Source organism: Mus caroli, chromosome 3 (assembly GCF_900094665.2).
Source record: "Mus caroli chromosome 3, CAROLI_EIJ_v1.1, whole genome shotgun sequence".
NCBI lineage: Eukaryota > Metazoa > Chordata > Mammalia > Rodentia > Muridae > Mus > Mus caroli.
Window position 1 is genome coordinate 145,291,406 of NC_034572.1, and position 19,857 is coordinate 145,311,262.

Below are 19,857 nucleotides of genomic sequence, written 5' to 3' on the forward strand. Positions count from 1 at the left end.
CGTAAGGCCACTGAAGGGAAGCAGTGCAGGAGCACAAGAAGGGCAGGAGTGGGAGCCGTAAAGAAAGGCTGCACGTGGGCACTGCCCCATCTCTGCCTCTCACTGTTCCTAGCCAGCTTCCTTATGCAGCCCAGGACCACCTGGGTCCTCCTAGGCCAATTAAGACAATCTCACACAGACAAAGCCACAGACCAACCTGATAAAGATCACCTGAGACTCTTTCCAGGTGACTCCAGGCCATTGAGTTTACAGCTAACACAAACTAGGGCATATTGTGAAATAGAGCCCAACCCCCAGCAAACTTACATTGCAGCCTACTTTGACATTCTCCTGTAGTAACTGTTATACCATTATTCCTTTACATGGCAGTAATACTTTTCAAAGTATATTTATCACACTGGAGCCTTGTTAGTTAAACCTGCTATGCTCATCAATGTTGTTAGAGTTTCACACACCAGCCAGGACACAGGGCAAGCTCCTGAGCACGGGGGACAGAGGCCAAGATAACAAACAGTGCTGCGCTGGGATCCACTATCCACTAAAGGAAAACTGGGGACTATTTCAAGAGCAGCCTTGTGCTAACCGCTCAGCTGACATAGCAGGAAGTAAAGTGGGGAGGGTCATACTCCACTAGCCATCACCAAAGCCAGCCAGGACCTTCAGGATCTGTGCTAACTGCTGGAGAGGTCTGGGCTTCCTTGCCTATCTAAAATGGAAGACCGCCCGAGGGCCAGAGTCGGGATGGGGAACCTGGAATTCTGGCTAAAAAGTCATTGGGGTACAGGGAGGTAGAGAAGAACTGATTCCTTTTCACGGCTACTCTAGTTTCACTCTGTTGTGATGAAACAGTCTGACTGAAAGCAACCTGGGAATGAAGGGATGAATTTGACTTACCCACCCAGGTCACAGACCCTCAGGGAGTGCTTATGCTTTGCTGGCTTTTTATAGAGCCCAGGACCACCTGCCTAGGGACCCTCCTGCATCAACAATAAGATAAATTACCCACAGAGATTGCCACAGGCCAATCTACTATAAGCTTTCCTCTCGGAGGACTACGACACACTGAGACAATGGGCAAGCTCAAGAGTCACAAGAATCACTCCTAAAGCTAAGTGAGACGAGAGGTTCTTGAAGTGCTTTCTCTAACCCTCTCCCCATGCGGTCGGAGTTTCACAGTTAAAATCACTCCATTCGTTTATCAGTTCATGGCCGTCTTCCTTCTCCAGGCAACAAGCTGACTGACACACCTCAGTCCATTTACGGTGGCTTCCTCCTCCCACTCCCATAACACTACCTAAGGAGGAGTTTTGTTGTTGTTTTGTTTTTGAGGAAATATCTATTATGTCTCTCTGGCTGTCCTGGAATTACTCTGTAGACCAGGCTGACCTCGAACTCACAGAGATCCTGCTTCTGCCTCTAGAGTGCTGGGATCAAATATGCCACTATACCCAGCTTCCCCCGCTGCTTTCAACTGTGTGTGTGTGAATTTTATGATACAAATCATGATATATAACGAACACTTCTCAGTTTAAGTCCACCCATTCTAGAGTGTAGAAAGCACACTGCCACAGGCACCAACCAGGTAACAAGCCATGGATGTACAAGGCACTGATCTCCATGCCTACAATAACACCATTACCAAAATGTATACCAAAGGGCTAAAGCTATGGCTCAGCAGTCAAGAGCGCTTACGACTTTTGTAGAGGATCAGTTCCAGGGGGTTTGACTCCTTCTCCTGACCTGTGTGGACACTGTAGGCACACAGTGCACACATACATGGAGTCAAAATGTACACAAAAATAAAAAAATACACTACTACAAAATAAGCCATACTACGCAGTGAACATTTTAAAAAGTAACGCCGGACGGTGGTGGCGCACGCCTTTAATCCCAGCACTTGGGAGGCAGAGGCAGGCTTGATTTCTGAGTTCGAGGCCAGCCTGGCCAACAAAATGAGTTTCAGGACAGCCAGGGCTATACAGAGAAACCCTGTCTTGAAAAAAATAAATAAATAAAAAGAAAAGAAAAAATAAAATAAAAGTAACAACTTCAAATGTAATTATAAAAACAGAAGAAAGACCAGAACAGAAAGTATACAAGTGATGTGGGCCAGATTGGTCAAGTAAGAAGAGAAACACGTGATTGTTAGTGGGTGACGTCATTTTCCTCTGACTGATACAAGAAACCAAGATGCTCTGGCTCCACAATGAGGACACCCAGAGACTTCTATACATTCAGGCTTTGGTTCCACGTGTCCACAGTTTGACAGCCACTGACTTCATTCTCATAGGCATGTATAATTGATAGAGTTTTTAAATACTTTTTATTCTTTTGGGGTTTTCAAGATAATAGAGCTTTCTCCCCACAAATGGAGCCTGTCAGTTCAGGCACTTGCTTTCTAAGCAAACTAAATCTCACTATTATGTCTCTATTATATACACTGGTTATCCTAAAACTAGCTATGTAGACCAGGCTGGCCTCAAACTCTCTCTGCATGTAGTTACTCTCTACAATGTACACACATAGTTGCCATGCTTTTCACAAATGAAGCCCCAATCTAAAGCTTCAAGTGAGATTTCAGGGCAAAGTCCTCTCCAAAACCCAGATAGTACATTCCTTGCCTGATGCTAAATATAGTCTTCTCACAATGACATACATTTTGACAATGATCAGCCTTACATGTCAAAAATTTCTAAAATAGCACAGATTCCATTTTAAGGTAAGCAGAAAAATTGCTCCTCTGCTTCTTTGGAAATCTATTAAAACTGAATTGCATCAAAAGCTGCAAGAAGGAAAACTAGATTTAAAATAATTGTGTCGCACTTTTGCATTGTGCTCTCCAAGTCAAATGCTGCAGGTAAAATACAAAATCGTACACAACTCTCCTTAAAGGAGCCCTGAGAAGCACCAGGCAAAGGACAGTGCTGAGCTGGGCCTCAGGGTGCTGGCCTGTAATTCCAACTGCTCTGGAGGCTGGGACGGTCACAGTCCTGCCTGCCGGTACTACCGAGTGAGTTCAAGGCTAGCCTGGAAAACCTAGTAAAATAGATAAGGAAAGAACTTAGAAGCAAGAGAGCTTGCCTAGCAGGCACCAACTACACAGCATGAAATCTGTTTATATTACCACCTCCGCCCCCACGCACAAACAAAAGACTTTCTTTCAGTTAATTATGCACTTTCCCCATACAAACACACCCAAACGCAAAACAAACAAAACAAAAAACCAGAAACATGCAATTTGGATTTTCTTACAGTGGCAGTTCAACATATAAATGAATAATATTGGGGGAAATTTTATGTAGTTCACACAATATCGTGTGACCAAGACAGTCTAAAAACTTCGTTTCACAATACCGGGAACATACTTCTGAGATTCGTGCAATGGGCCGCGGCTCCTATACAAAAGTTGGTTGATGAATGACGCCCGGGTCAGAAAGGTGATTTCTTCGTGGGGCTTCTTTTCTCTGCCTGTCTGTCTTTTTCCAAGGGTAGTCACTTTGTGAGGGCATGCCATATGCTATTTTTACCATGTTATCTACGCTCAACTCCTTGTCCACATTGTGGCCTTAAAAATAAAACGCTTATCTCAAGCCACTGAGCAATCACCTGATCTCTCAATTTGCTCGTTCTTCAGACACACACACACACACACACACACACACACACACACACGAGAGAGAGAGAGAGAGAGAGAGAGAGAGAGAGAGAGAGAGAGAGAGACGCCTGTATGTATGTACATATGCACGTGTATATAGACATATATGTATTATATTACACTTGAACATCCCACATATGAAGCCTTTACTCCGACTTTTAGAGCTAGCTGCTCAACCTCCAAGCGTATCCCTGTCTTGGCATTGGGGAACAATTTGGAGGCCGGGCATGGCAGCCTAATAAATCCTTCATTTCCCCGCTTCCACGAGGACCCATCCGCAATTTCTTTAAAATCTGTGCCACAGCTGGCGGAGTCCGCAGTGGGCACGTGTTGGGTGCCACGGTGAACTCGCCCGCTCAGACCCTAGGGGTCCCGGGCGGAGAGCGTACACACATTCGGCTCATGGAAACACTCTCCCCCAAACTCAGCCGCCCAGATGCAGGTGGAGCAGAACCCCCGCAGCCCAGGCCGCTCCGGCCGAGCGCAGGCTACCCCGAGGGCCCGGAGCCCCGCCGCGTCCGCCCAGCCCAGCCCAGCCCAGCCCTCCTACCCGCCTGCCGCCGCCGGGGCGCCGCTCCTCCCGCTCCGCGCTGCGTGTCGGGCTCTGCGCGCTGCCCCCGCCGCTCCCGCCGCCCGAGCCCGCTGGCCGCCGCGCGCCAGCAGCAAGTTTCCATAAAAGTCCTGGTGCAGCGGCTCCCGCATTCCAGACGGGCCCAGCGCCCGCTGCAGCTGTTCCCGGACCAGGCCAGTCCCCACCCCCACCGCCGCGCAGCAGAGGGTGGAGAGTCACCCAGAAAGAAGAGGGGCGCTGGCTGCCACCGCAGGCTGCCTCCTGGCAACCTGCCGGCCCGCTTCCCTCAGATTCTCTACCTGCCCTAGTAGCCCATAAAACTCACTGACTTCTGGCCAGCTTCCCTTTCCTTCGGAAGGAATGGGGCGACAGCGGGAAAACGCTGAGTCTGTCTGTCGCTCCTCCTTAACCTCGAGGAGAGGTGACTGGAAAAGACGCTCAAGGTAGCGGGATAAGAGTCTGCTCTTAACTCAACGGCTCACCTTTCCTTAGCTGAAGGCAATACAAATCTGCGCTCTCACATCATCTAAAAGCACGACGTGAGTGTTAGGCACAAGCCTGCCAGGAAAACTACACTGGAGCGTGAGAGGCAAGCCCAGCTGAGGCCTGTTTGGATAAAGAGAGGCCCCACTTCACTCCATCAACAGCAACCAACCAAACCGAGGAGCCATAGCTCTATGAGGAGCATGTATGTGTCACAAAACAAGGCCCCGGGGTCACCTCCCAGTGCCACACAACAAAAACAGCATTAGTGAAACAAGTTAGCCAGTGCAGCAGAGGGGGGCGGGGGGCAGGGAGGGGGACCCCAGCACTTAGGAGGGGAAGGCACGAGCAGAGTTCCAAAGCTAATCTTCACTATAGAGAGTCTGAGGACAGCCCGGGCTTCAATAGGCCATCTCTCAGAAATCCTCAAAGAAAAATGAGAGGCACCGAGGTAGGTGACCCAGGGACAAAGGAAACCACTTCTGATTCCATCAGCAGACAGACCAAAGCTCAGGTGATGTTTTTGCTCTTGAATATAGTGGTTTGCCATCCCAGCCCTCACTATCACCAGGAGGGAAATGTCAATAGGAGGTCTGGAGGCCGGCTGGTCCCTTCCACCCTTCAATACCTTCACCTGTTCCATTCATGGGAATGTTGTTCACAGCCCCATACAAGCTCCCTACAGGACCCTTTCCCGTGTCTCCTGGTCTCCTGGCCTAACTTGAGGACGCCCTTTAGCCCTTCGTTTGAAGGGCTCCTCTCCTGGAAGCTCCTCCCAGCGCTCTCCATGTCTACTGCAACGCTCGAGGAGTCTTCCTCACTGTGCACTTATAATTGTATATTTATTCTGATTTAAAAAAAAAAAACTACCTGGAGACCCATGAGAGCTAATTACCCTTCTGAGGGTAGCTCCTCGCTAGGCCCACTTTTTAAAAGATTTATTAATTTATTCATTTTATGAGTACACTGTAGCTGCCTTCAGACACAGCAGAAGAGGGAATCAGATCTCATTACAGATGGTTATGAGCCACCATATGATATGGTTGCTGGGAATTGAACTCAGGACCTCTGGAAGAGCAATCGGTGCTCTTAACCGCTGAGCCATCTCTCCAGCTCTCTATTCTGATTTTTAAAGGATGAGATTTGTATTTCTACCCAATAGCCTCATCAGATCATGCAAAACTGTCCATTTTCTCCATAAACACGGAGAGCATCCCGCTGTGTCTCCAGTAGTGTAACTGTCAGTGGAACATGTTAGAACGTTCTCAATCTGTGGGTCACGTAAGACCATTTACATTATAATTCATAACAGTAGCAAAATTGCAGCTATGAAACAGCAACAAAAATAGTTTTATTTTGGGGAGTCACGACATGAGGAACTGTATTAAAAGTCGCAGCACTAGGAAGGTTGAAAACCGCTGGGAAGAGTCTCAATGAGGGAATGTGTGATACAGTCCACCTGTCTCTTAATTGGGTACGTTAGGTGGCGAGATGCACCTTCAGGTGGACTCTGTTCTGTCCTGGCTCTGAGTCCTGGACTGTGTGGAAGAGGAGGAGGCTGTGGGTAAACACACATGCATTCACTCACTCTGCCTTTTCTTTAAAGACAGGGTCTCACTATGGCACCTTAGCTGGCCTGGAGCTGGGTATGTAGTCCAGGCTGGCCTTGGCTGTGATTAACTCTGGATCACCACATCTGGTCCCCTATCTTTCTCTGCTTTTGACCGTGAACATGGCTATGAGTAACCCAAAATGATGGACTGTGACCTGGAACTGAGCTCAGTAAAGCCATTGTCCCTTCCGTTGTGAGAATCTTCCAGCCGTAGAAAGGATGACTGTGACACGGAGCACAGAAAGGCTGCCTGTCCCCAGTATTCCATCATCCATTCAACATGACCAGTCACAGACATCCGACTGCAGTGACAGCAGGCACTCCTGCTCTCAAGGAACACAGACTCCTGATGGAGGAGGATAGAAGCGCACCTGGGAATTAGGCTGTGTCTCTCGATGGCCAGTCTCCTGCGAGTCTCAAGGACAGCCCGGGCTTCAATAGGAGGCAGCCCATTAGTGCTTCTCTTACTGTAACAAGCCACCCGAGGCTGTGTAACTCCACAGTTACTCATGGTTTACTTCGCTCATTATTCTAGAACGTGGTGGTGGGATTGGCTTGAGCATGATGTGGACATGGGTTCAGGTGGCACCCGTTAGCACAGAATTTGTGGGAGAGATCACATATAGAGATGGGAAGGCGTGGTGTAGGAGGGGCCGCTAATGGCCACTGTAGATGCCGGTGCTTCTTTGTTTTGCACATGTGTGGTGTGTATGCATGCATGTATTAAAATGCGTGCGGATGCACATGTGTGCATGTGGAGGCCAGAGAACACTTTAGGTGCTGTTTGCTTAGGAAGAGCATCCGCCTTCTTGAGTCTCTGACTGGCCTGGAGCTCAGTTAGTCAGGCTGAACAGCCAGCTACAGGGATGTCCTGCCTCCTCCTCCCCAAGTGAGCGCTGCCATGCCTGGCATCTGTACACTAGGTAATGAGAGCTGATCTTGGGTCCTCATGATGGCAAGGCAGGCACTTTTCTGACTGAATTCTCTCCTCAGCCCTAGCAGCCCCTCCCCGAAAGGGCTTAAAGGTTCTACTACGGTTTATCACCACAGAGGACTCAGCACCCACACACAGTTTACATGAATGAAAAGAGCCCTATCTCCACCCCAGGAGGCAGAGAGCTATGTAAAGAGTTTACGACGTGAATACCTGGGAAAGAACTGCTCCACAGAAGGATCCTATCTAACAAGTGCTAGGAAAAATAAGGAGGCTCGTGTGGGTGAAGTCTAAGACATGACTGGTAAAATAATGGCAGCAAGGTGGGCAGGAGCTGACATGCCGATGTTCTGGTGGGCAACATAGGAATTCTGATTCCACTCTAAGACACGGAGCCACGAGGGGATCTTGGACAGAGTAGTGGCACACTATGTCCTGATTGCAGTTCCTTTGACTTAGCTCAAGTGTTGCACATAGACAATCGCGGTGAGGGAGGAGACAGGAGACAGAGGAAGAGGGGTCTGCAGAACCAAGATGAAAGGCCACAGCGTTTGCTGATGGAAAGGGAGGGAGTGGGGCTGCTTAGCTTCTTCTCAAACAGAACTAGCAGGCCTTAGGCTTTTTTTTTTTTTTTTTTAGTTTTTCAAGACAGGGTTTCTCTGTATAGCCCTGGCTGTCCTGGAACTCACTTTGTAGACCAGGCTGGCCTCAAACACAGAAATCCGCCTGCCTCTGCCTCCTCTGCTGGGATTAAAGGCGTGCACCACCAACCCCGGCTTCGGAGACAGGTTTCTGACCTTCAAAACGTGGAAAACTCTTTTGGTTGGGAATACTTCTGGCAGCCAACAGTTGGTGGAAATCAAGATAGGCTAAGTTTTGAAATCTAAATCTGGGATTACTAGAAACTCAAGATTTGTAAATATGTATATGAATTCCTGCTGTGTTTATCCTGAATCAACTGGGTCTGTTCCCAACCTGTTTTAGTTGTATTTTACGGTCCTGGGATTCAAACCCTGGACCCCACGTGTATTGAGTGAGCACTCGACCACTGAGCTGTACCTTCAGCCTTCTTTCAAATTAGACAAACATCACAATTCACACAGAAGCAATGTTAAGGCTTTGGAATGAATCAATAAAGGCAAATAGCTTATAACTATTTGCCATCAAGACTTAGAGTACAACTGTAATATAGTAGGTACAAACACAAAGCAAGGGAAGAGTCTCCAGTCACTGTTCCTTGTATTTCTAGGCATTTTTCACCTTTAAAGTAAGGGTTGCAGGGGTGGAGAGATGGCACAGAGGTTAAGAGCGTTGACCGACTGCTCTTCTAGAGGTTCTGAATTCAGTTCCCAGCAACCACATGGTGACTCACAACCATCAGTAATGGGATCCAGTGCCCTCTTCTGGTGTGTCTGAAAAGAGCATCAGTGTATGGTTAACCCTGAAAACATACACACATACAAGCAACATACATACAAGTTATATAAGCTCAACGGGTTATGTTTAGGAACATATATATGAATATACAAATACAGATATGCATGTAATAACAAGTGATTTAAAAAGAGGCCATAAATCTGAAGGAGTGAAGAAGGGCATTGGGAGGGTTTGCTGGGAAGAAAGGGGAGAATGTCACAATTAAAATATAATTTCAAAAACAACACCAAACACTAAGGGATGCTGGGTATGGGGCCCATGAACTAGAGACGGGGGCAGCCAGACATCTAAAGCTTTGTCCACATAATGAGTTCCAGGCCAGGCTGGGCTTCATGGTGAGGCCTAGCAAAAAGCAACCAGCAACCAGCAACCAGCTAGGGACTTGCAGAGTGTGCACTGGCATAGCACTCACTCAGCATGTGTGAGACTCTGGCCATGACTCTCAATGTTCTGAAACTCCACATGACGACTACAAGGGAGTGTGGCTTGAGCAGCAAAGGCACCTTGGAACAGCGTGGACCAATGCTCCAACTCACAGTCTGCAAGACATAATAAAAGACTGGCCGAGAATGTACATCTACTCATTTAAAGTGTGGGTAGTTCAGGTGTTGTACTACAGCAAGCCCAACACCCGAGAGGCAGAGGCAGGCGAACCGCTGAGTTTGACAAGTCTGCACAGTGAGCGCAAGCCTACACATTGAGACCCTATCTCAAAAACAAAAACAAACAAACAAACAAAAAAAACCCAAAATTAAACTAAACTAAAATTAAGTTAAAGTTGCTACATAGTTTTTGTATAATTTATTTTGGAAGACTATTTATCATTAGTAATCAGTTTGTCAGAGTCGAGTGGCAAGTGCTTTTACCAGACAAGCCATTTCTCAGGCTCAATTTAGGATTCTGAACTGTGGTCCTTGGCAGCAAGACCCTGAACGATCTTGCCTCCTGCAATTAGACTACACAGAGTTCTCCCACACCATGTCATGGCTGGTGTCATCCCACCAGCACAGCATGGCGGCGGCAGCAGCAGCAGCAGCAGTTCAAATCCAGGCATTGCCAAGGCAGGGAAGGCGCTCTGTGGCTAAAGCATGTTCCCGCTGGCCTGACCACCTGACTTCCCATCCCCAGAACCCATGGGAAAGCCAAGCTTAGTAGGGTCTGGCATGGGTCTGGTCTCCCAGGTACACTTCCACTGGAAGATAAAAGAATTGCTGGAAGCTACCTGTGAAGACTAGTACCTGATGTTGTCCCCTGACCAGATGCACAGCACGGGCTCACGGGCCTCATAAGCACGTGTACACCCCGCCCCAAACACTGCCTTCCACACCAGCACTGCCTCTCAGCTTGCTTTCTTCCTGTTACACTAGGAAGTGGTCACTTGAATGTTCTCAAACACCAGGAAGCTGTGTTCAGAGCCCAGTGTGAGGAAATATGGGCTCCTGTCTACAGCCAGCGATGGACAGAGGCCCACTGACAACAGCCCTGATGGAGTGGGCAAATCTTAGAAGCAAATCTCCTTATTATGTTATGTTGCTATTAAAGGTTTACTTGGCTCCTAATCTTGGGAGCTTGGATAGCACTGGCATGCAGGTGAGGATCCCTGCTGTATCACAGGATGGTTTGCAAACAGGAAGCTGTGTGTGCTCCCTTAGAACATCCTGCCTTGGGGGACCATGCCCGCAGGCAGCACAAAACCCTCTAGGAGGCAGAGCCACAAAACCTAATTGCTTCCCATGAGGCCCCACCATCTTGAAGGTTCCATCCGTTACCTCACGGTGCCACAGGAGAGCTTCCAGGACAGGGACCTCTGGCTTCAGCAGCAACGCTGTGGAGGTGTGCTTTCCTGGTGCATGGATGACAAGGGGGCCCTGACTCCTGGAACTGTGGTGTTATCTCAAACCTCGAGTTTTAAGTTCTGAAATCTCCTATATATAAATGTGCCGGGGAGAGCTTTTGTGACACATGGACATCCTGAAGTGATGTCTGACGTGGCAGTTGCTTTGCTATGGCTTTTAAGTACAAGATAAAAAGTGCTGTCAGGAGGAAGGGGTGCTCTTTTTTGTTGTACCAGAGCCCAGCTCTTCCCAAGCCATGAAAGTTACTGTAGGGTTTTTTGTTGTTTTGATGTATAGGAAGCCAAATAGCTAAGAAGACCCAGAATGTGTACATTAGATCAAAGATGGCAGAGAAGAGCAAGGGACCAAATGGGAATAAATGGCATGGTAAAATATGAAAGAATACAAAAAACATGAAAAAAAAAAAACCCAAACGATGTTAAAAACTGTGTCCGAGCCACGGGGAGGACGGCACAGAGCCGAATGTTTATGAAGGGTGTGGGGCAGAGGCTCCCAGAGCAAACACAGGGACAAGTGCTCACAAAGAGTGCAGCCAAGGATTGAGCCCCAGAGAGTGTGATGACAGATATGATGAACTATGGAGGGGCTTCTTAAACATGCTACAATTCCATGAGATGCACACGCCTTTAATCCCAGCACTCAGGAGGCAGAGAGATGGGACTCTGAGTTTGCGGCCAGCCTGGTCCATAGAGTACCAGAACAGAGAAACCCTGTCTTGAAAAAACAAAACAAAACAAAACAAACAAACAAACAAAACTGTCTGTGTGAGGTTTAAAGTGGAGACCCCTTTATAGAGGACAGAAATGACCAAGAATAAGCCAGATGATGGCACTTGGATCAGAAATTTGGATGTGGATGATACAGGGCTCCATCATTCTTCCCCTGCATCCGTGAGAGTAGAGAGTCAGTTAGCTCCTGTCTATGCCCTGATCACAGAGGGCAGCTCATAGACTTAACAGGTTTAAAAATAAAAAAGGACGGGTATTGCTCGCCTGTGATCCTGGCACTTGGGAAGTGTAGGCAAGAGAATGCAGGGTTGGATCAGACTTTCTAACACACACACACACACACACACACACACACGTGCACACGGCCGGCTGACAGTCACTGACGATGGAGAGAAGTCACGCCCCACTTCATCAGCTTAGCACACACACACACACACACACACACACACACACTTGGCCCGCTGACGGTCACTGATGATGGAGAGAAGTCACGCCCCACTTCATCAGCTTAGCACACACACACACACACACACACACACACACACGCACGTGCACACGGCCGGCTGACGGTCACTGACGATGGAGAGAAGTCACGCCCCACTTCATCAGCTTAGTACACACACACACACACACACACACACACACACACACACTCGGCCCGCTGACGGTCACTGACGATGGAGAGAAGTCATGCCCCACTTCATTAGCTTACTCTGCCTGATGACCTTATTCATTGAAACCTTTCAATTAAAGCAAGAAACCTGAAACTTTATTAATCACAATGCTGTCTTTATTTCCATGGTAGCACAAAAGATATTTGGTAGTATTCTACACTTGATTTCAGTCTTCTTTTCTCTTTGCCTCCCTCTATGGCCTCATGTGAAAGGGCAGGCCTACGAAGGCGTCTGTGATCACACATCATAGAAAGCGTTACTAATGCAGCCAGCACATCACTAAGACACCATCACTGGTTTATTTGGCTGGGACAGAAAACACGCTCACTGCAGTGCCTGTGAGGGACGGTGCTGTTGTCTGCCACTGCAGTGATTCACTTTTATACAGGTTAGTGAGTTCCGTCCTTACAGTGAAGAAACAGATACGCTGAGGTCACTCAAGGAGACTGTGACATGATTAAGAACAAAGTGACAGTCATTAAGAACAAAGCAGTTCATATTCGCATTTATCACAGGGCACATAAACACTTACTTTCACATACATATTCCTTAATTTAAAAATTCACAGATTTTAATTCAGGCTAATTCTCATACTTTAAAATTACAGTCCAATTAATTATGTTAATTATTAATAATGTTCCTATAAAAAATAAAAACCAGTGTTATAACATAGCTTCTGGTCTGGTCACGACAGGCCGTAGAGTAGTGCACTGCCACTTTCTCACCCCTCCTCTGGCCTTCCTCACTTCTAGGCTGACTTCTGCAAAGCAGGTAGGAAAGCCTACACCTTAAAGCAAAGGAACCTTGTAAGTACTTACAACAGTCAGCTCCACAGTCAATAGACTCCTGGTGCAAACTATTTCAGGAGACAGACACAGCTCTTTGGAGCTGACTTTTACAGAATTGAAAACTTGGCTTCTTGTAAAAGAAGAGAATTCTGCTTTGTTATTTCATGAACGTAGTACTGTTAACCTTCGGGAAGAAATAACTACATTTTTAGTTGAACAAGAACATAGCAAGAGAAACACAGCAAAATCAATCAACTGAATTTTTATCAGTTTTTCTTCCAAAAAAGAGGAGCTGGCTATTTTTTCAGGATCAACTCTGCCCACGCACATCTTGCATGTGGTAGCTATCTTCAGTTAACACCATGAGTCCACTAGGCTAGCCTTTTCTTCTTTCCCTATCAGGCTCTAGCCTAGTTTGACCTTCTGTTTTTATCTGTTAAAGCACTGCTTCTCTGTTTGATTTTAAGGCAAATAAAACTGGTATGTATATCTTAAGTATTTTCAACAGTCAGAGCCAGAGATGTTCTTTTTAAAAAGACATTATCCTTTAAAAAGTTAAGCTTTCCCAAACCCCCACCAAAGATTTTTCTCCTACATTTATTGCTCCCAAATTTCATTTGGTCATTCTTATCTCTTTTATCAAAGGCCACAAACGATCTTGTTTATATTCTAGTTAATTAGCCCATCAAAACTTAAGCACTGAGTTTGACAAACCAACCCTTTCTTGAAGATGGGCAATCTATTTATTTTTTAACTGAAATGTAAAAACAGAAAGAAATCAAATGCTTTTTGGAAGGATCACCCACCAGGATCATCTCACACCACTGCAGGATCACTGTTATACAGTGCAATTCTTCCAGACTATTTCAAGGAGGATTTCCCCCCAATATCTCTGTTTACAAAACCACAGGACAAAATACTTAGATCTCCAATGAATAAGTGACTATAATCCACAACTGTCTTGCTCATGTGGTAACAGGAAGGCACGCACACGTGTGTCACTCACATCGGTGACATCTCATAGGTAAAAACATCTACTGTGAAAGCGTAAGGGAGGTCAGGCTCAGTGCGCTTTGTTCTCAGGCAGACTTCTGCCTGGTGGTCAGGAAACGAAGGGCGAGGGGAGAAGGCCAGGCAGCGTGCACTGAGGACACAGGTGATGGCCTGAGCCTGACACACTAATGGCACGGGTCTAAATCCTACATCTAATAACGATTTACATAACTGTGATGTATCTACACAGTCAAAATCTTAAAAAAGTAAACTTCTTGTTTTCACTTTTTCTTTTCCCATCATTAACCTTACTCTAGGCACTTTAATCTAAAAATGCATTATTAAAACCATTTCACATCCTTCTGTACACTTCACTCTTAAAATCAATGCAGCCCACTTCAGGATAGCAAGCCAGTGAATCCAATCCACTGGTGAAAACATGGTACGCGATCTTAAAGCAGAATTAATGAGGCCTGGAAAATCTATAATGCGCTTGGAAGGTTACTTTTTTTTTTATATTTTTTAAAGATTTATTTATTATTATATAAAAGTACACTGTAGCTGTCTTCAGACTCACCAGAAGAGGGTATCAGATCTCATTACGGATGGTTGTGAGCCACCATGTGGTTGCTGGGATTTGAACTTAGGACCTTTGGAAGAGCAGTCGGTGCTCTTAACCTCTGAGCCATCTCTCCAGCCCCGGCAGGTTACTTATAATAACCCGGTTACTCATTTCTCATAAGGACATAAAACACACCCCCATAACATTCAAAATATGTGTGGTTTACATCTAAGAGAAAAATTCCTTTAAAACCTAAGTTCAAAGTATGAGTATTTTTAAAATTTATGCATAACATGACAAACTTTTAATGTGATAAACTCTCTATGTGAGTGATTAAAAGTTTGTTTTGTGAAAGGAGAGAGGAAATTATCTTATGCTAAAGTTTAAAACTTTAAGACAGCCTCAAAGTTACATTTAAAAGAGGATAAATTTTTAATTCTTTTTTTGGTAAATAAATTATATTTTCCAGTTTAAAATTCATCTGAGGGAAAATAAGATAAAATACTTCAGTGTCTCGTACCTTCCAGGACAATAGTAGTATCCTCTGGACTGCAGGTGATCCACCCCAAGTGTGTGCTGTAAACCACTCGCTTCACTCAGGTGCTCTCGTACACCAGACCTCGGTGAGGATGCCTTCTTTGACTCAAATACATTAGCAAATATACAAGCTGTAGATAAACACCTCTATTGTCTAAATTCTATTAAAGAAGTAGTACCTAAGGTTAAGAATACATTTCAGGCAAAGTTAAGTACGTTGACGCTAGAAGTCGTAGATTATTACACAAATACAATCACCTTGGGCTAGTGTATTCTCAAGGAGCAAAGCATCAAGACGTGTTTTGAGGGTGACACTGGACACTGCAGATTGTGGGAAGACAATGAACTCCTATAGCATTGGGTTCAATTCAAGCAACAGTCACAACATAATACGCAACACTTCACAACTTAAATTATTACCTAAGGATTATTAAAAAGTCTCTCTGGATCCATCACATGGCTTCAGTGACAAACCTCCTGCATACATGCAGGACAATCCCGCCCATCCTTGAGACTGTCCTCTCCCTGAGGCCACGCTGTCAGCCCTGTAGATTCTGAGGCACTCACAGTCAGGAGTTACCCTAGAGCACTGGACAGCATTCTCCAGCCACTTCTGGTACTTATTGTACTTTGGCTTCTAAGAGCGCAGTGGGCACGGCGTGGGAGTGTCCACTCGTGCAAGTGGTGGCATGCCTCAGGGCATCTGCACCAAGACAGGTGACCAGCAGCTCCGTGCGGCGGATGAGTAGGTGCGTGAGGTCCTCCACCAGCGTGTCTATGCTCGAATAGCGCACCTTCTCAAAGTCGAAGATGTCTTTGAGAAAGAAAAGAACTTGATTCTGGAAAAGGAATACACAAGCCATTGGCATTCATTAGGCTATAATTTGTTAAAGCTTTGAACTGTTAATACTGGACCAGACTTTATACCAGGAGTCAGACATCTTAGTTCTGGGGCTGGAGTCACATCTCATGGGCAAAGGACTTTGAACAAGTTATTTCACCTTTTGGATTGTTGTTTTCTATGTTTTAAAATTTGTGCAAATATTACTTGTCCTTTGTGTGTCTGTGTGTCTGTCTGTATATGTGTGTGTGTATGTGTTTTTTGAGCCATGGTTTCTATGTGTAGCCCTGGCGGTCCTGGAATTTGCCCTTTAGACCAAGTTGGCCTCAAACTCACAAAATCTGCTTGCCTCTGCTTCTCAAATGCTGGAATTAAAGGTGTGTGCCACCACACATGCATGTTTACTACACAGGGCTGGCACAGGCCATCTATGAGAAGCACCCAAAGCAGGACATAACTATGAGCTGTTTACCAGACTTTCCTCTCAGGCCACCTCGAGTGCTTGGCCACGTAGGCATAGAAAAGCAAACCGCTTGCAATGATCATAATACTTTTTTAATTAAGATTTATTTATGTCATGTATGTGAGTGCACCATTGCTCTCTTCAGACACACCAGCAGAGGCCATCTGATCCCATTACAGATGGTTGTGAGCCACCACGTGGTTGCTGGGAATTGAACTCAGGACCTCTAGAAGAGCAGTCAGTGCTCTTAACTGCTGAGCCATCTCTCCAGTCCCCATAATACTTTTAAATGTATATTTTTCTGCTAAAAAAAGACATAAATGAAAAACGCCAGTGTCATGTCTACAGTGAGTGGCAGGTGTCGAGGAGTGTCATTTCAGGGAATTAATACAGTGAAGCACATTAAAGTAAGTTGTTGACTATTAAGCACTAGATCTCAGCTATGAAATGATGGAAGAGAATGAACTGCAAAGAGAAAGCCAGCGACATCCAGTTTCCACCCTCAGACAGGGTTTGGTAACAAGTACTAGCAAGGCCATCCCAGAGTCCCCGAGCTAGCACCAGCTAGTGCCCCACTCTGACAAGAAAGGTGGGAGTTGGAGACCTCAGGACAGCTTGGCCGCCAGCTCTACTCCACTGAAGCACACAATTTACAACTGGAAGGTTAAATAGACTAGCAACAAATTAATGAGTTCTAAATGACAAAACGAAAACGTGCTAAACCATTTATAAAGCCGCTGTATTAATAAAGCAAACAGACTTCTAGAAACTTCACAGTACAGCAGGGCAGCATCCTAGCATTCCGACTCATACACCTCTGGACTGTTGGTCCCTGAAGTTCAGTCCTCGATCCTGCCAAACACAGAGGTTCCCCCGAACTTTGCCAGCCAGAACACTCTGCAGGGAACTCCAACAAACATTTTGGCAAGCAAACCTCAGACATGAGGACACAACTTTAAATTCTCATGTGAATTCTTACAGCTTGGATTTCAACATTCCTATCACCTTGTACAGAACTTAGTTCTGTAACTCAATACCACACAGTCATTTCTGCAGTATTTCCCGAGTGTCACTGTAATATGATAGTATCCGAGACAAGAGACAGGAGACAGGAGACAGGCAGTGGACCTGGGGAGTCTGTTCTAACTGTAGGGCACCAGCTCTCTAAGGCACTGTTCTGTAAGATTAACACTGGATTACTGTCTCTAATTTATTACTGGCATTTAAATATAGAATTAGGTGATTTTTATAACTTTGCATGTTACACAAAAGTAAACAACTTTATTTTATTCTTTAAAACTAGGTTTCAATGGCTGAACATACCTTAAAGAAGCAACATAAGTCATAGAGAGAATTTCTAGGCCCCAAGAAGCCCCAGGCTAAGACAGGGCTGATATGCTCACAAATGGCATAAAAATGAGCGAAAAATCCATCTGAGATCTGTTGGGAAACAAAAGGCAGTCAGTATATTTTGTCTTCTTAAATTTACTTTCTCTAGTAATTTCTCATAAACTGCTAGCCATCATGCGGTCAGAAGTCTTTGGAAGCAGACTAGGGTTCCATCATGAGACAGCCGTTGGGAATACTAACAAACTTAAAAGTAACCAAGCGCCAGAGGGTTTATAGAGGTTTCATACTCTAGCCAGCAGTTTCAGAGGAGAAGCAATTTCACCTCATAGAAATAAAAGGTTTTTTAAAAATCTCTGGATCACCTCTTCTAACAAGGACAACCGACTTCAACAAGTCACACCTAATCCTTCCCAACCAGTTCATCAGCTGGGGACCGAGCATGGGGGCCATCCCCAGTCAAGCCACACAGAACATCTTGGATTTTGCATTTAAGTTCTACTTCCTAAAAGCAATTATCACATAGTACCAAGTTCTAACAATGATACAGCATTCTATGTAACTTTTAGGGATCTTTTGACCAGTTTTCATGATTTGAAGGTTTTACTCAACTGTAATGACCAAAGACCTCTCTAAAATCGGTTTTAAAGGATTAAGCAGTAAATGGCTAAGCGTTAAGTCTCAGTAAGTAGACTGCACACACAGTACCCTGGGCTTGGTACCCAGCACCCTATAAGCCAGGTGTGCTGGGGTGCAGCTGCAGTTTAACCAGGTGTGCTGGGGTGCAGCTGCAGTTTTAGCACATGGGAAGGAGGAGGAGGAAGAGGACAAGGAGGAGGATTAGGATGGCAAGGTCATTTCTGGCAATGCAGAAGTTCCAGGCCAGCCTATAAACAAACACATAAACACATAAAGCATTGAATTATTCTTACTAGAATTCTAACCTTTAGTTAAGAAAGTCAATATTATTAAACTTTGACATGTGACTGACTCTTCTTATGAAAAACTGGTACATATATATGCATTTGAAGAAAATTAATATTACTGAATTTCTAGTTTAGTAGATTTTTAAACTATGTTCTTAGGATTCTCTGAATTGCCTGTGTCTGCTTTGGTGTTTGATTCCATTTTAATCTCTAATTTTTATTAATTTGGGTCTTATCTTTCTTTTGGTTAATTAGTCTAAAGGTTTGACAATCTTTAAAAAAGATTTGAATTGAACTTTTGAATTGGTTTTATCTCCATTTTATTTTGATTATTTTTTCCCACCTATGGGCATTGTTTGTCCTATTTTTCCAAAGCCTTCAGATGCATCATTAAGTAATTTCTAAGATCTCTCTCTCTCTCTCACCCCCCACCCCCGTGTGTGTGATACTTAGATTTTTGATATAATGTGTTTTCATTTTTATTCAGTTCTAGGAACTAAGATTTTCCTTTCAGTCTGGAGTGACGGCTCAGGGCTGAGAGCACTGGCTGGTCTTGCAGCAGGTATGGGTTCGAGTCTCAGCACTGACATGGTAGTTCTCTAACTCCAGTCTCAGAGAGATCCGGTGCTTCTTCTCTCTTCTGTGGGCACCAGGCATACACTAGTACTCAGACACACAGCAAAACACTCACAGCATATAAATCCCATTAAGACAGTTTTTAGGTAAAAATATTTTCCTTCTCAATACCTTCCTTGACCTGTCATTCAATAGCCTGCTGTTCAGTTTGCACGGATTTGTGTGCTGTTTCTTGTTCTTGGTATCCAGTTTTATTCCACTGTAGTCAGACAGGACATAGAATGGTCCTTCAATTTTCCTACATCTGTTGATACTTTCTTTGTATACTACTATGTTGTCAATTTTGGAGAAAGTTCCAGCGCTATTGAGAAAGTGTCTTCTTTAATGTCTGGGTGTCTGTTAGGACGATTTGCATGATGTCATTCCCCTCCTGTGTATTCTATTTAGCTTTTGTCTGGATAACCTGTCTATTGGTGAGACTGGTGAGTCAAAGTCGCTCACTAACATAGTGTTGATGTGAATCTGTGGTTTTAGATCAAAAGTATGTATTTTTAAGGATTTATTTTAATCAGGTGTCTATGTGCATATCTCTGTGTACATACATACATGTGATCACAGAGGCCAGAAGGCTTCAGTTCCCCTGCAATTGGACTACAGGTGACTGTGAGCTGTCTGACTTGGTACTTCAAACTGATCTTGGGTTCTTTGGAAGAACCATTGTGCTCTTAGCTGCTGAGCCGTCTCTCCAATTCAAACAGTTCCTTACAAGTGTACTGTCTCCTGGGAGACTGTCTTTAGTATGATGTGTCCTTATCTTGTCTGATGAGCTATGGTTTGAAGTCAGTTCTGTCAGACACTAGAATAGGTAATTCTC

At 45.1% G+C, this 19,857-nt stretch overlaps 2 protein-coding genes across 7 annotated transcripts in view; both read right to left on the minus strand.

The window, feature by feature from the left end:
• Nucleotides 1-4,729, minus strand: part of Nexn (nexilin F-actin binding protein) — a 29,344-nt gene extending 24,615 nt beyond the window's left edge. For 2 of the 4 annotated variants that reach the window (XM_029475378.1, XM_021158561.2), the window contains exon 1: nucleotides 3,366-3,481. The gene's annotated coding sequence lies outside the window, so the exon portion shown is untranslated. Of the gene's footprint in view, nucleotides 1-3,365; nucleotides 3,482-4,205; nucleotides 4,264-4,708 lie in introns of those variants that run through there. The other 2 variants (XM_029475377.1, XM_029475376.1) reach the window with 2 other exon arrangements.
• A 9,630-nt stretch (nucleotides 4,730-14,359) lies between these two features.
• Nucleotides 14,360-19,857, minus strand: part of Miga1 (mitoguardin 1) — a 56,034-nt gene continuing 50,536 nt past the window's right edge. For all 3 annotated transcript variants that reach the window (XM_029475131.1, XM_021157265.2, XM_029475130.1), the window contains 2 exons: nucleotides 17,458-17,574; nucleotides 14,360-15,669 (listed from right to left, as the gene is read on the minus strand). In XM_029475131.1, the coding sequence (XP_029330991.1) occupies nucleotides 15,451-15,669; nucleotides 17,458-17,574 (336 nt within the window). In that variant the 3' untranslated portion in view covers nucleotides 14,360-15,450. The remainder of the gene's footprint in view (nucleotides 15,670-17,457; nucleotides 17,575-19,857) is intronic.